General features: G+C 32.4%; 1 protein-coding gene across 1 annotated transcript; it reads right to left on the minus strand.

Moving 5' to 3' along the window:
- Nucleotides 1-1,062: 1,062 nt before the first annotated feature.
- LOC141819676 (E3 ubiquitin-protein ligase ORTHRUS 2-like) lies at nt 1,063-13,151 on the minus strand. The gene is made up of 9 exons (XM_074706929.1): nt 12,693-13,151; nt 4,943-5,475; nt 4,288-4,413; nt 2,921-3,020; nt 2,749-2,810; nt 2,564-2,666; nt 1,772-1,913; nt 1,420-1,637; nt 1,063-1,335 (listed from the first exon to the last, which is right to left on the minus strand). The coding sequence occupies exons 1-9, from the start codon at nt 13,149-13,151 to the stop codon at nt 1,063-1,065; spliced, it is 2,016 nt and encodes a 671-aa protein (XP_074563030.1).
- Between the last annotated feature and the right edge of the window lie 1,370 nt (nt 13,152-14,521).

Consider the following 14,521-nt stretch of genomic DNA (forward strand, 5'->3'; position numbering starts at 1 on the left):
AAATGGATGATCTTTGATTTGGATAAAATGAGATGTCCTTTAATTTTTACACTTATTATATTGGTTAGACTTTTATATATCTTTCCAAATTTACTATAATATCTATTTTGAATATAAAAGTGTCTTATTATTTTGAAAAAAAAAATTATATATATATATATATATATTAATTTTTAGATATTTTATTTAATTTTGTTTTTTTAATTATTAGGAGATGTATGAGTATGATGTTTTTGAGAATTAATACAATTTATAATTCATCTCTCCCATGTTCATCTCCCTGTAGGTCAACCAAACTAGATCATTCTACTATCAAACATCTACTGCTGTCTCATTAACGTTCAAATACTATAGAAGAAGAATGGCCAGGCTGCTCCCGAAGTATAACTGAATTGGTTATGAATTATGATGCAACAAACTTGTAGAAGAGGACAAGGGTTCAAATGATCAAATCCTGACAAAGCCAAACAATACCCTACTGCGTTATAACCAACTGCAGTTTCTCGATTTATCTCTTCACAAATGATCGTAAAGCCAATCATATGGAACCGATCGTGTGGCAAATTCCACCTTTTAGAGAAGAATGGCTAGGCTAAGATGGGACACCCTAAAACCCTAGGAACCTCATCTACTACTGGATGTCTTTTACATACAAATACTAGGAACTTAAATTGATCTAGATAGAACTTAAAATGATGATCTCTATGCGAAACACTATGAAATTATAGTCACATGGCTGATGGCTGGTCATTAGTTGTATAATATTATTCATATAAAAAACAACTGTATCTAGAAGCTTAAGCAGATATAGTAGGCAAAAGAACCGAATAGATATGTTAATTCATATCACTAGTTTAAAAATTATTGTTTGAACAGCTAATGAGATGCCAAATCTACAAAAAGACATCTTCAAATATAATTTCTCAGAAACAACATTCTAAATTTGAAATCCAAGCATATAACCATAGATATGGAAGTTCATATCCGCAAATTTCTAAATTGAAATCCAAGCATATAACCATAGATATGGAAGTTCATATCTTATGATGCAGGCCACATTACTTAGGCATCCGCACTGGTGATTTCTTCATTAAGGGCCTCAGCAACGACTGACAGAACTGAACATTTTCGCTTTCGTGATGTTTGAATTGCTTCAGTTTCAGAGTTAGCAGCTTTAACATCTGAATCGCCATCAACAGACTCGACAGGATTCTTTTCCTCAATGACATCACGGCCATCTTCACTAGACATTTCAGCAACCTCGCTATTTTCATCTTCTTGTTCCTCAGTCTTTTGTTGAAGTGATTCAATCAACTCCATCAACTCCCTATTTACCTGGAAATGCCAAATTTGGCCACTCAGGTCTTCAAAAATTCTTTTATACGATAAATAACAGTTTTTGATTGTTGAATTGATTACCTGAGGATTTTGCAAAAAATCAGATATATCAGTGGGACAAAAGGGGCACTTTTTGACAATTTTCTGTGCTCTGAGGGTGCGGCCACCTTCACGGGTCCTTTCTCGAACAAATGACTTATCAGCATATGCATCAAGCAAGCAAGACTTGCAAAAGTTATGCCCACAAGGAGTGGTAAGTGGCAGAGTCATAACTTTTCGACACAGTAGGCAACAAAACTCTGCAACAAAGAGTGAATCTTAGAAAAACAAGCATAAAGAAATATAAAAACTTTGAAAACTTGGCAAATTATATAAAATTCAAAAAAATAAAATAAAATTACTTAAAGTATGTACATCTAACAATTGGACTCACCTTTCAAAACCATCTCTTTTACAGACATAGTATGGGCTACCTTTCTTGCTTTCTTTACAGACTTGCTTTCATCTAGATTTCCAGTGACTATAGGTTTTCTACTGACTGGTGGAGGTTTCTTCCATTTCCATCCATGTTTCTCCTAATAGAGTGACAATTGAACAACAAAAATAAATTTATACTGATTAGATATTAGGGATACAATTAACATTATATGATTAACAAGGTCTCCCAGCTCATGGGACAAGTCCAACCTGCCAGATTTTTACATAAAAATATTAAATTAGTTATTAATATTAAGCCTGACATGATAAGTCTGGGTTTGTGTTGGGCTGGATCCCAGCTAATTCAAGCTATGGCCGACAAGCTTGAATTGACCCAGGCCAAGTTCAACACAACTTTTCAAGGGCCAACACATACCTAAAGCAAACATAATTCACAGACATCTCTACTTTCAATGTCAAAATATCCACCTATCACTTTCTTATATCTATAAAACAATTAAATGTATATATAAATGGAAAATGGTCCATTATTAATCTAAGAGGGTACATATAATAAATACGGTATAGATACAAAAGAGCTAGCGACATATTCAAATTATCAAATTAACCTTTGTAGCCCAAGCAAAAAGGCACATAACCAATCAAAAATGAAAACCATTGTTGATCAATTAAAAAGGAAAAGCTTCTTAGACCAACTAAAAAAAAAATGTAAGTAATGGATTACGAGTGATAGACAACCCCAAATAAACACTTTATAGACCCAGCAAATGATAAAGCAGACACATACATCATAATCCCATGCTGGACTTTCCTTTCTTTCTATGACATCAGTTGCATTCTTTAGTTCTTTAATGGCAGGCAAAGGACGAGGCCGATCACCATGATCATCACTAGATTCAAAGAGTGTCAAATTATAAAATAATAATAACAATAATTTGTGATACTGAAAAAATAATATAACATATGCAAGACCTTGTCCATGGAGCAGGTTCATTATCACATCGAACAAAAAGATACCTGCATACCTTGAAACCCTATGAGAAAATGAAAATAATATAAGCTGAACTGCAAAATATGTGCGACCAAAATATAAGGCAGAGGGATATTGCACAAGAGCGATATCCTCATCACACATAAAATCTACCTGAATTCCAACCTTCCTCCAACATTTTTCAATCCTATATATCCCATCATAGCGAACACCAATCTCAGGAGCATACGACGAGCGCTTTTCCTTATGAGACCTTCCAAAATAAAATATGTTTCAACATCACAAGGATTTTTAAAAGTAACAATCAACCCACTACATATACAATGTGCAAGGGCATATGCAATGGGTTATTAAAAAATGTTAAATTATCTATATTAATGAAAATGGCCGACATATAAACAACAAAGAATAATGATCAATCCATCCAATTTATAATTCTATATCGAGAAAATGAATGTCAATTGTATGTAAAACGCATAATATAACACTGTAAAAAGTACTTTCATTATTCACATGTATACAATTAATAACTAAAGGGGATCACTTGCAATACAAATGTTTAAGTTAAACTTGCAAATCATATACTACAAAATCAAAAACTTAGTTGTGTTTGCAATCACATGAATTATTCTTTTCTAATGTTGGAAAATTATCACAAAAATCCTTATTAAGTTCTTGAATATCAAATGAACCATGAACCCATTTTTCCCTTTTTAATGTATATATGGTTTGCCTTTCACCTATGCACACACCTAGCCTGCATGGGCACTCAAAGCGCCTAAAGGGATGACAGATCTCATATTTAATGTTGTTCCTTGTCTAAAAGGCTTATGAGGCCACATGGGCAATCTTTTTAGAACATTCTCCATGGCATTTGATGTAAGCATAGAAAATGGATTCAATAGAAAAGAAAGGATAAAATTGAAGTACGAACCAAATGAAAAGAGCTTGTTATGTAATAAGTTTTTGTTTGGAATTTTGTAATTAATAAATTGCAAAAGTAGTAGCATTATCTTCTCATATATCGCTAATAATTACATATATGCATAAAAATTAACTTACTGTTTCGGTCAAAAAGCATTATCTACTATCAAACCATGAATTTCATTTAGAAAAAGAATTGAATTTCCAAACACACTAAAAGTGATAAATTTATAAATCAATTACTTTGTTTCTAGACTACTTAACTTTCCATTTTTAATTAACTTACATCATAATTATTGCAATGATAGTTTAGTCCATTCCTCACAGATGAAATTAGATCTTCAGTATATCCAAAGAAAAATCATAATTACTATTCAGGATTGGTAAATGAATTTATTCCTCCATTTAGCTTTGTGCAAAGCTATATCACTAGTAATGTTCAAATGAATTAAATCACTCTATATTACATTGCTAATTTTCTCTAAGATAAGTCCAACTCAAGGAAGCAATGTTAAGGAAGAATCTATCTTGACTCATTTCCTCATTTAGGCATGAAAGGGGATTCTGAAGGACAATTATATGAATGAAATCATTACCTCACCACTCGAACAGGATATCCTTTGAGACAACTAGCTTTTAATGCTGCATTGAGTTTCTCAAATTTCTGATCAAAGGCCTGTTCCTTGTTTGTGCGTCTGTTTCCACTTAAATCTCTTCCACCACTGCCAATTTTCAGATAGTGATAAAAAGACCACAAACATTCATAGCAATTGAACAAAAACAGTAAAATAAAGGAATTATTTGTTTATAAATTAAGTCACATGTCTTCTGAACTGAGAGAAACATACTTTTGAATAATCAGAACACCTAAAAAAAGAAGAATATAATGCATTTGTTTGTGCCCAATAATTTGTAAAGACATAATCAAACTGGGGTTCGGTAGTATTAGCTGAATGAGTAATAACCAATAATGAGAAATGCATAATTAATTAGATTTTGTCTAAACAGTACAAGCTTGGCATTTGTATACTAGAAGAATAAGTCTGTTAATTACACCATACCTCAAATTTAATCAAAAAACAACATAGCAACAATGTAGTCAGTGTGCCTAAATATCACTTTAGAAAGCATACTTCAAAAAGAGTAACAGATTTATTGTTTAATCTTGCGAGTGAATATAAAGACTAGGTCTAGACAATTATGAAAAATGGCAGCTAAGAATGTCTCAGAAACAAGTAGACAAAATGTCACCTGCCAGTATAAAGGAACCATTCTCCATGATCTTCATCATCTTTGTATCCACCAGAAAGTGCAACTGACTGAGCACCATAATCAGACTGGCCAGCAATACCTGCCACATGGGGTAAATGAGCACCCCATTGTCTGCATTCCATTCTATCTTCCCATGTCTCACCTACCAAAATACCTTGGCTTCTTTTCGGATCATTTTCTGCAAGTATAGGGCCAAAATGATCAGGAGGAACAGTAACAAAGATTTGTCCACTACAAGCATTTGCTTTCCCAGCTCTCTTAGCTCGCTCAGTGGTAAATGCTTTCTCAGGTCTGTTCTCATTTCGTATGAAATGATATACAGCTGTTGGACCAGCAGACATATTGCACTTTGCAGCCTTTGCCATACGAATTGCCGCAACAACAGCTGAGTTGATTCTAGGTTGTTCTGCCATTTTGGACGGGATTGGAGAACGACACTTTGCACAAGTAAGTTTACCCTGACCAACCCATCTTTGGAAGCATTTTAAACAGAAATTATGACCACATGGTGTCTGCAATGAAAGAATGTCCGAGAACAAAACATTCAATTACACTGGGAATAAAAACTAGTGATATCTAAATAAATAAAACTGAGTTTGTGAGTATATCAGACAACAATTTCTTAGCAATTTAACACTGATATAACCACTTTGCTATGTATCAACAAAATGAAAACCAAAACAACAAAGAAAAAAGTTAGAATGGATGGCCTCAATTAATAGTAACTAACTGAGACCAACTCACTCATCACAAAGTTTCTTCATGATAGAGCACTTAAAAGGAATATACTAATTGACCTATGAGACCACTATGGAAATGCACATGCACACCATATAAATTCTATATAAGAACTAATAGGAGTAAACAAACCCAGAGAAATTTCATAACATACAACATAATATTGCAACTATTGGTTTGATCATGTGCGAAGTGTTCTTGCTTTTACACAAGGAAATGTAATAATCAACACAATACCAGATTATTCCTTTCACAATTGATTAAGGTAAGGAGTATATACTTCTAGGTGATAGTTTTTAACCATGCTTGTTATCCATTCCTGCTGAACTATTTTGACTGATTCATTTTCAATAAAAACAGGCTGAAAGTTCCTTCAATTTGCCATATGGAACTAATTCTTTCTAAATCAGTATGCCTAAGTTCAAGATATTATCCCACTACTTGGGAACAGACTGATCGCAAAATCTTTCTATCTAAGGCAACCATTAAGTGCTAACAAAAGTGTTGAACTTTATTAGCTGTGCAATCAAGTTCAGTGAAATGCAAGCTGAGCAAGGGCAACTTATTCAATTAGTACCTTTTCACAGAAGTGCAAATACCTCAAATTTTCAAGGGTGAAATTGACAACATATAAAATCATGACAGGAAAGGGAATGTACAACAATGAGTTGCACTGTGGTGCAGATAAGATCATCTAATTTCATTCACAATTTGAGTGGAAAAAATATTCAGAATCTAACTACAACATCTCCCAAGTCCTAATTGTAAAATAGTTAAAGGAATTAACCACATACCAGTATCACTTGGCAATCCACTTAATAAAAAAGAAAATGTGAATAATAATAATATTAAAAACAAAATGTATGTAATAAATTCATAACTATATAAATTCAAAAAGTATTACCAAAAATATTCTTTTAGCATATATAAAATATAATTGTAAGTCCAAAATGATGAATATAAAAGGAAAATGCATGTGATCTGAAAATAATATAAGTGTGAACCAAAAAACTTATAGATAGCTATTTTCTAATTACATTTAAACTTCTATCACAACTTGACTTAATTCATAAGCCAAAACATGTTATTAATGTCCATTGTTTCAACCTTGATATCATAGGAACTAAAGAGCACATAATAAGAAAAACTGCCTAAGATATTCTATGCTTGGTTTACCAAGAATCCAGGTACTGTCCACATAGATGTAACCATTCATGTTAAAAGGAAGCACATTTGAGCACAAAATCCTTTTTTTATCGACCACAAGGTGTAGATTGCATAACTATGCACTTACGCATTTTAATATTGCTTATTGTATAATCACTTTAAAGACCTTCGACTAATACCTATAAAGTAAAGCCAGGTTCCCACACATGCAGCACAATAAGAGCATGAAATCAAGCCATCTTTAAGCCACACTCGTTCATGAAGCTCTTATGTTCCCATCAAATTTGACAAAAAGAACTATTAACTTGGGATTCTATCTAAGCAGCTCAAAATGGTATAACATCATAGTCAAATAATATTAAGACTTGATAAAAGTTAACATCAATTTATCTCTATCGGCTTATGTTTTCAAGCTTCTCGCCTTTCTTGAAAAATAATGTTCCTCTTTAATTTACAACATTAAAATTTCTTGATCGCATGTTCTTATTTACCCCTGATAAATTCTCTAGTTATGATGTTTGTGAACCTAATCCATCTTTTCATAGTTCTCAAACCTCAAAGATTTCAAACAGATCATGTTGAATCTATATAATTTACAAATGAAAGATTATGATAGCTTAATTTAGTTTGATTTAACATTAAAGTTATATTAACTATCATATCATAATGATGTACCATCTTCATTTCTTCTTGAATATAAATACAAAGAAATGACTATTTTTTCCTCATTGCAAATTACAATTTTAGAAGTATCAAAATATGAAATGTAAAATGTGAGATTAGATTAATGCACTTAGTCACACATGGAAGTCGTATGTTATAAAAATTTTCAGATAAATAAATAATTCCTTTCTAATATTATTTTAAAAGCAATAAGCATATTTTATTTTAGAAGGCATTGACATAAGCTTATGCATTGTGGAACTTATGAAGTCCATTTACAACTAAAGGATTGTATAGCTAAATCAATCTATCTCTTATTGATTCCGTGTCATGCTCATGTTAACATTGGGTCATTTATATACATCTCACTAAATAAATAAAAGAACACATTGTTTTAAAAGAGAGTCATCTGCTCGGTTTCAAGTGACCATTTCACCTATTTGCTAGATGGCCCTTTTAAAAAGTGGCTTAAGTGCACCAACTAGGCAATAGGCAGATCTAAGGAAAAAAGATTAAGTTGTTTTAATAAGTTGCATTCATTTAATAAGATTTTCCCATTAGCCCACCCAAGCCATCTTGTTCGCATCAGTCTCCCAAATTACACAACTCCCGCCTCCACTTTTTCACCTGATATCTACAATCTAGACTAGTTTTTGATCTCTTTCCTTCTTTCTCTTCCCTAGGTGTATTCTCTCCCTCTCTTACATTGTTTTTCTCATTCATTGTTAAATTTTCATCATTTAATTGCAACACACTTAAGATATATACACATATTTATTAACATTAACCATTCTTAATTTAATATATTTGCCTTCTTTATTTTACTATTATTTTAATGTCAAGTGGGGGTAGGTTTTTACCTACCACTTACGCTTTGTTTAGGAGGAGGTGAGGGAAGGGGAAGGTAAAGGGAATGGAACATTGAACCTTGTTTGGAAAGGAGTGAGGGAAGAGGAGGAAAAGGTAGGGAAGGATAAGTTTTAACCTTCCTTACCCGTGAAAAGGGAGATTTTCTTAAACTCCAATTTGAGATGTAAGGAAAGGAAAGGCAACTCTAAATATTGTTTGTTCCAATTTTATCCCTATTTTAAAATTTTAATTCCCAAATAACTTATTTAATTTATTTAACCTAAATTTTTCAAATTTCTTTCGTTAAGCACAATCTTTTCGCTCCTTTCGTTTTCACTGAAATCTCGACTCATTATTAGATTACTATAATTTTTTTTCTTTGTTCAATAAATTCGTAGGCTAATCATTCTCCAATTGCAAATATATCCGTCGCTTCAAATCACTATCATATGTTGCAATAATATAACATTTGTAATGTTTCATAGAAAACTTGAAAAATAAAAAAATCAATAGAATAATAATATCTTCTCAAATAGATGCGCCGAAGCCTGCACATTGAACACGTAGTTCACTTAAAATATACAAATTAAATTTATAAATATAATCTATTAATTCATCTAAAAAATTTATTTTTTATTTAAAAAAGTAATTAATTTGTATTTATAAAATAAATATTAATATTATAAAAATATAATTATTGTCTAATTTAAAAAGTGAGGATATTTTTATAATTTTATATATTTAACTTTCATTCTCTTTCCATTCTTCCCAAATAGAATAACTAATGAACCTTCTCTTCCTTCCAAACAAGGAGAACATAAATACTTTACATCTCCTCTCTTCCCCTCCCTTCCCTTTTCTTCCCCTTCTATTAATGAACCTTCTCCTCACCCTATCCAAACAGAGCATTAGGTGCTAGGTTGTAATACCCTAGAATTTCATTTTATTTATTTTTTATTGTTGGTGATTAATGTCATTATTTTACATTGGATCAATGAGTGATAGTTGAGCACTTATTTATTTATTATCTAAACATGATAAACATGACTCTATCGAGATCCTTGGCTCATGGTTATATGTGATGGCAAACTATCATAAGCTTACGCAATTGCTCAAATTGCACCAAGTAGTTAAGTCATTTTTAAGTTTAAGGCGTTCAATAGAAACTTATTTTCCAAATGGAAGGTGTTTGAGAGTTTAGTAACAAACATAGAGATTAGAGGGTCTCTTTTGAAATGTGTCTAAGAAATTAATTTTTCCCAAGTGAAAAGATGAGGAATCAGGCTGGTGTCATATGTATAATCAGAAGGAGTCAACCCCCCCCCCCCCTCTCTATTCATTTTCCTCAATCTCTAGACCTAGATCCCTATTAGGTGGAGATTTTTTTAAAGGCTTGAAGAGTACCTAAAAACAGTGGTGGAGTCTCTCGTTTTTTCTTCACTATCTTCTTCCTCAACGATGACTGCCAACTTCATAAGGTGGATTTAGGGCTTGGTGATTTTCATGGAAATGCTAAAGGAAGGAAGAAACTACTTCTTGATGGGAGCCCATTCTTATCTAGATGCTGATACATCGTCATTGAGGAGGCTAGGATAAGCCTCATGATGTTAGTGGATTCATCATTACATATGGCACATGGACCGAATCGAAGATGCCCTCAAATCTAAGCTAATAAGTTTGCCCAATTGAACAGTACAAACTATGAACCTATTGATTTATTTATATATTTCAATTGCATGCATGATATTAAGACTACGATTTAGTTCTTTAGTCTTAGGAGACCAAAGTAATTTAGTAGAGTCAACCACATTGTATAGGCTTTTAGCATCGATCAAATTCCCTAGTGGTGTCGGACACACAACATACAAATTACGGCTCCAACCTATAGCATGCATAGGTGTGTCACACTTGGTGTTAGCCAAAAAGTGCATACTCACCAAACCAATGTACATTGTTTTTATATGTTCGCATGATGACACAGTTGCATTGTTGTATGGATGCAATATCACATTCATGGATGTTATATTAGTGCTAATGTAGTGAATTAATCATTTTTCATGCAAGTGATATAGATGTTTGATGTAAATAATATGTTGTATGGCTATAATTGATACTTAAAGTCCTTAGCTTAGCGTTTATTGTAGTATGTCTAAACTTATTCTCATTTTTATTAGCTGTTGTTGTTGGTTGTCATACATATTATGGACTAATGTCCTATTTATGGTTATGTTGTCTCATTATTTCCAAATCAAGAATATGATATGTCCATGACTTGCTAATATAGGATTCCACATTGCCAAATCAATTTTCACTCATACTTAGGAATTTTTTAATATGGTTGGGCTTCACTTTAAGAAAATCCTATGTTTATGTCACTTTATTTAGATTTGTTATTATGTTGTGTTTAGACTGTAGATGTGGGATTGTTTCAAATTGTGATTGTGACTTATGATGTTTCATCTTTTAAACGCAGAAGATGCATAAGTTCTTTTCAACGAGCTGTTAATTTCAATTTGGAAGTTTAGTATTGATTGTTAATATAGATTATTGTATAGTGTGTTTTTTTTAAATCTTGGCATGTAATGAAATATTGCCAAATTTTCTTCAAGCACACCCCTCTGCATTGTGTTTGATTGTGCCCTCTCAAACACGATTCCACCTTTGGTTTGGAATAAGGGAAGAACTCAATCTAGAGCATAGGCAATGAGCAAGATGACTACTACATTGAACCACCTTTAAATACCTTAAAAAACATATTCTACATATTGCTAATGACATGTAAATTTTTTATATAAATCCATCTATTGGACAAAGTACATTATTATATCTTATATATTTAGTGTCATATTTGTAACTTTACATTTCCATTTGCACATCTCAAAGTCCATCAATTTCATTTGGCAAAAATCTAAAGCAAAATCAACCTAATATATCCATTACCCCATCATTGAATCATGTTCACCCGAATAATTATTTAACTTACATTGATTTTATCACTGCATTAAATCTTGTTATTTTAATTTCCTTTACAATCAATGATAGAACTAACTACGTAACACAATAAATCCCTTAGCTCTTTTATGGGATCGTCATTATATAACATGAAAATAACTTAAGAAATCTATATATAAGTTAGACCTCATAATTTTTTCTTAGGAGATCAAACTTAGGAACAACTTCTTTAATCAAGATCCTATGCAGTGTGATATTCAAAAGCACTGCATAGGATCTTGATTAGGACCATAATCAACTTCTTTAATCTAACAAATAAATGTGATATTCCAAATAAATATGATAGAAAGTTTTACAAATAATTCTAACAAAGTGAATGTAAAATTCACAATTAAATAGTTTCTTAATGTGAAATTTTATAAAGTAATTTTACAAGCATAGATATTATAACAGTGTGATTTTGAAAGAAAAAAGAATTAAATAGTTTCTTAATGCAAAATTTTATAAAGTAAGAAACTTTACAAGCACAGACATTATAAGAGTGCAAGAAACTTTACAAGCATAGGCATTATAACAGTGTGCTTTTGACAGGAAAAATATTTTTTTCTTAATGTGAAATTTTATAAAGTAAGAAACTTTACAAGCATAGACATTATAACAGTGTGCTTTTGAAAGAAAAAAATAATTAAATAGTTAAATTAGCAAATAGGTATTAAAAACCATCGGCCAATTAAATGATAGTTTCATGTAATTACATAATTAAGAGAATTATTGCACAAAAGAATTAAACAAAGATATCTAAAATGATTACCAAAGACCTGATGCTTAGTAAATTTTAGAAGTGATAATTAAATTAGAAAGAAATAGTAAGTAGAACTGTAGAAGAAGAAATGGAAGTTTATTTCTATTGATTAAGTTTTATAACATTTTGGCCCATCAATATACGAGCAAATGATACAGTTTGTAGAATAGTTTGAAGTTGCAGAAATACATCAACAAGAGGAAAAACGATAGAGAATAGAAGGGCAGAGGTATAGATCAATTCTGAATAATTTTCTTGAAAAATAAATAACGGATGTTAAGACAAAACCTAGCACTCTCAAAAATATAAAATAGAACCACACAAACAATAAAGCTGATAAGATTAAGAAAACGAGTAAAATAATTTTATTAGTTAAAATATCAATAACTGAACGAGTACAACATTAAGTAGAGGAGCAAAATATACGATCAAATAAGAAGATTCAAGTAACAAACTACACACGGAAGATCCTGAAGTATCAGAAACAGATTAAAACAGATTAATAAAATTTGACCATCGTAATACACTCTAACGCAAGAAAAAGGAATAATATCTCACAGTGACAGGGCGCTCGGGCAGCTGCATGCAGAAGGAGCAGTTAAACTTCTCGTCAAGCAAGTCAAGAACACTTCCAATCCCTTTCCCTCTACTCGCCTTATTGTCCTCTTCTTCCTCCTCGTCGCTCTCCGCTACGGCGTCCTTACCTCCACCGACGAGTGCCTGCCTCCGCCTGGCCTTCTCCTGCTCCGTCAGCATTTGGTCGGCGTCAATGGCCCTTATTCCAGCGATGAGTTCGGCGTTGCCGCTAACAGGAGCAGCTGTGAGGCCCTCCTCGGGCGGGTTACAGTCGGGGCAAAGCCACTGAGCGACGACGGCCATGGACTCAGGCGGCTTGGAGAGGCACTGCGCGTGCCACGGCGAGACGCAGGTGCGGCAGAGCACGAGCTCCTCCTCGGGGGGAGCCACCTTGCAGACCATGCAAACGCCATCGCCGTCGCAGGGGAGATCGAGCGCCATCGGGGTTCGGAAGAGGGCGGTTAGGGTTTCGGGAAGAAGGATCTGGAATTTGCGGAGTGATTAAAGAGAACTAAATGCGCGGGATTTCTGAAAAAGGGGAGGGAATTTGAAATTTTTAAGTGGCGGAAATGGGTGAACGTTGGGACTATGCGGACTATTTAGGAGGAAAAAAGATACGAGTGTCACCTTCCTTTCCTACACTTCTGGTGGGACGCGGCTGACGTGAAGGGACTTCCGCAGAATCACGGGAAACCCAGGAGCCGTACGATAGAAAAGGGAAGGGATTGATCACGGCCGGTCATCTTCAATCCAACAGTCACAATCGATCCCACTTTGATCCTGTAATTACTGTAAAACAAACAAAAATAGTCATTGTAACAAAAAAAAAATTAAGTAAAATAACAATTCCATAATAAGAAATAGTAAAGTGGCAAGTAGATGAAATACTTTCTATCAAATAAATTTAAAATATAATTTATATATATATAAATTACTTTTCAAAATATTCATTCCATTTAGATTCAAATGATCTTTTTATCATTAACACTCTGTTTGGATGAGGTGAAAGAAAATTTATTAATTTAAGGGAAAAGAAGAGAAGAAAAATATTTATATATTTTTTTTATTTGGGAGGAAATGAAGGTTCATTAATTGTTACTTGTTTGGGAAGAAAATAAAAGTAAATAAAATTTAAATATATAAAATTATAAAAATACTCTTACTTTTTAAAATAAATCTATATATGAAAAATATATATATATATATATATATATATATATATATAGCTCATGAGACCAATAAAAATTAATATTTACGATTTAAATTAGACCAACAAAAATTAATATTTATGATTTAAATAAATAAAAAAATGAGTAGACATATAATAAATATGTGAAATACATAATCTGTACATTTTGGTATGACAAATGATAAATCAATATTTTTACATATATTTTTATAAAAATATATTCTTTTGAGTTTTATCTATGAAGAAATTTGTGACGAAGGTCGATGTCAAAGAGTGCAAGCGATGAGATCCTGTGACGACTACGTTATGTGATGAGGAGCGAGGGTGCAAAAATATAATAGTTGAGTTATTTTAATAATTAATATTTTAACGTAAGGATAAAATTGGAATAATATTTTTTAAATTTTTTTTCTCCTTCCTTACCCGCAAATCGGGGTGTAAGAAATTATGTTGATTCATGGGCATGCAAGGGGAAATCTTACCCTTCTCTTCTTCCCCTTCTCCTCCTTAACTTTCTCCATCCCAAATAAGAGTCAAAATTCTCTTTCCCCTTCCTTACCCTTCTCTCCCTTTCCCCCTCACCTCATCCGTAAGTGTTTTTTTTACTGTTGTACCATATTCA

The sequence above is a fragment of the Curcuma longa genome, unplaced genomic scaffold, assembly GCF_044706935.1.
Source record: "Curcuma longa cultivar G26 ecotype Majalengka, Jawa Barat unplaced genomic scaffold, ITB_CL_G26_1.1 utg134316_np1212_261454_RagTag, whole genome shotgun sequence".
Taxonomy (NCBI): Eukaryota; Viridiplantae; Streptophyta; class Magnoliopsida; order Zingiberales; family Zingiberaceae; genus Curcuma; species Curcuma longa.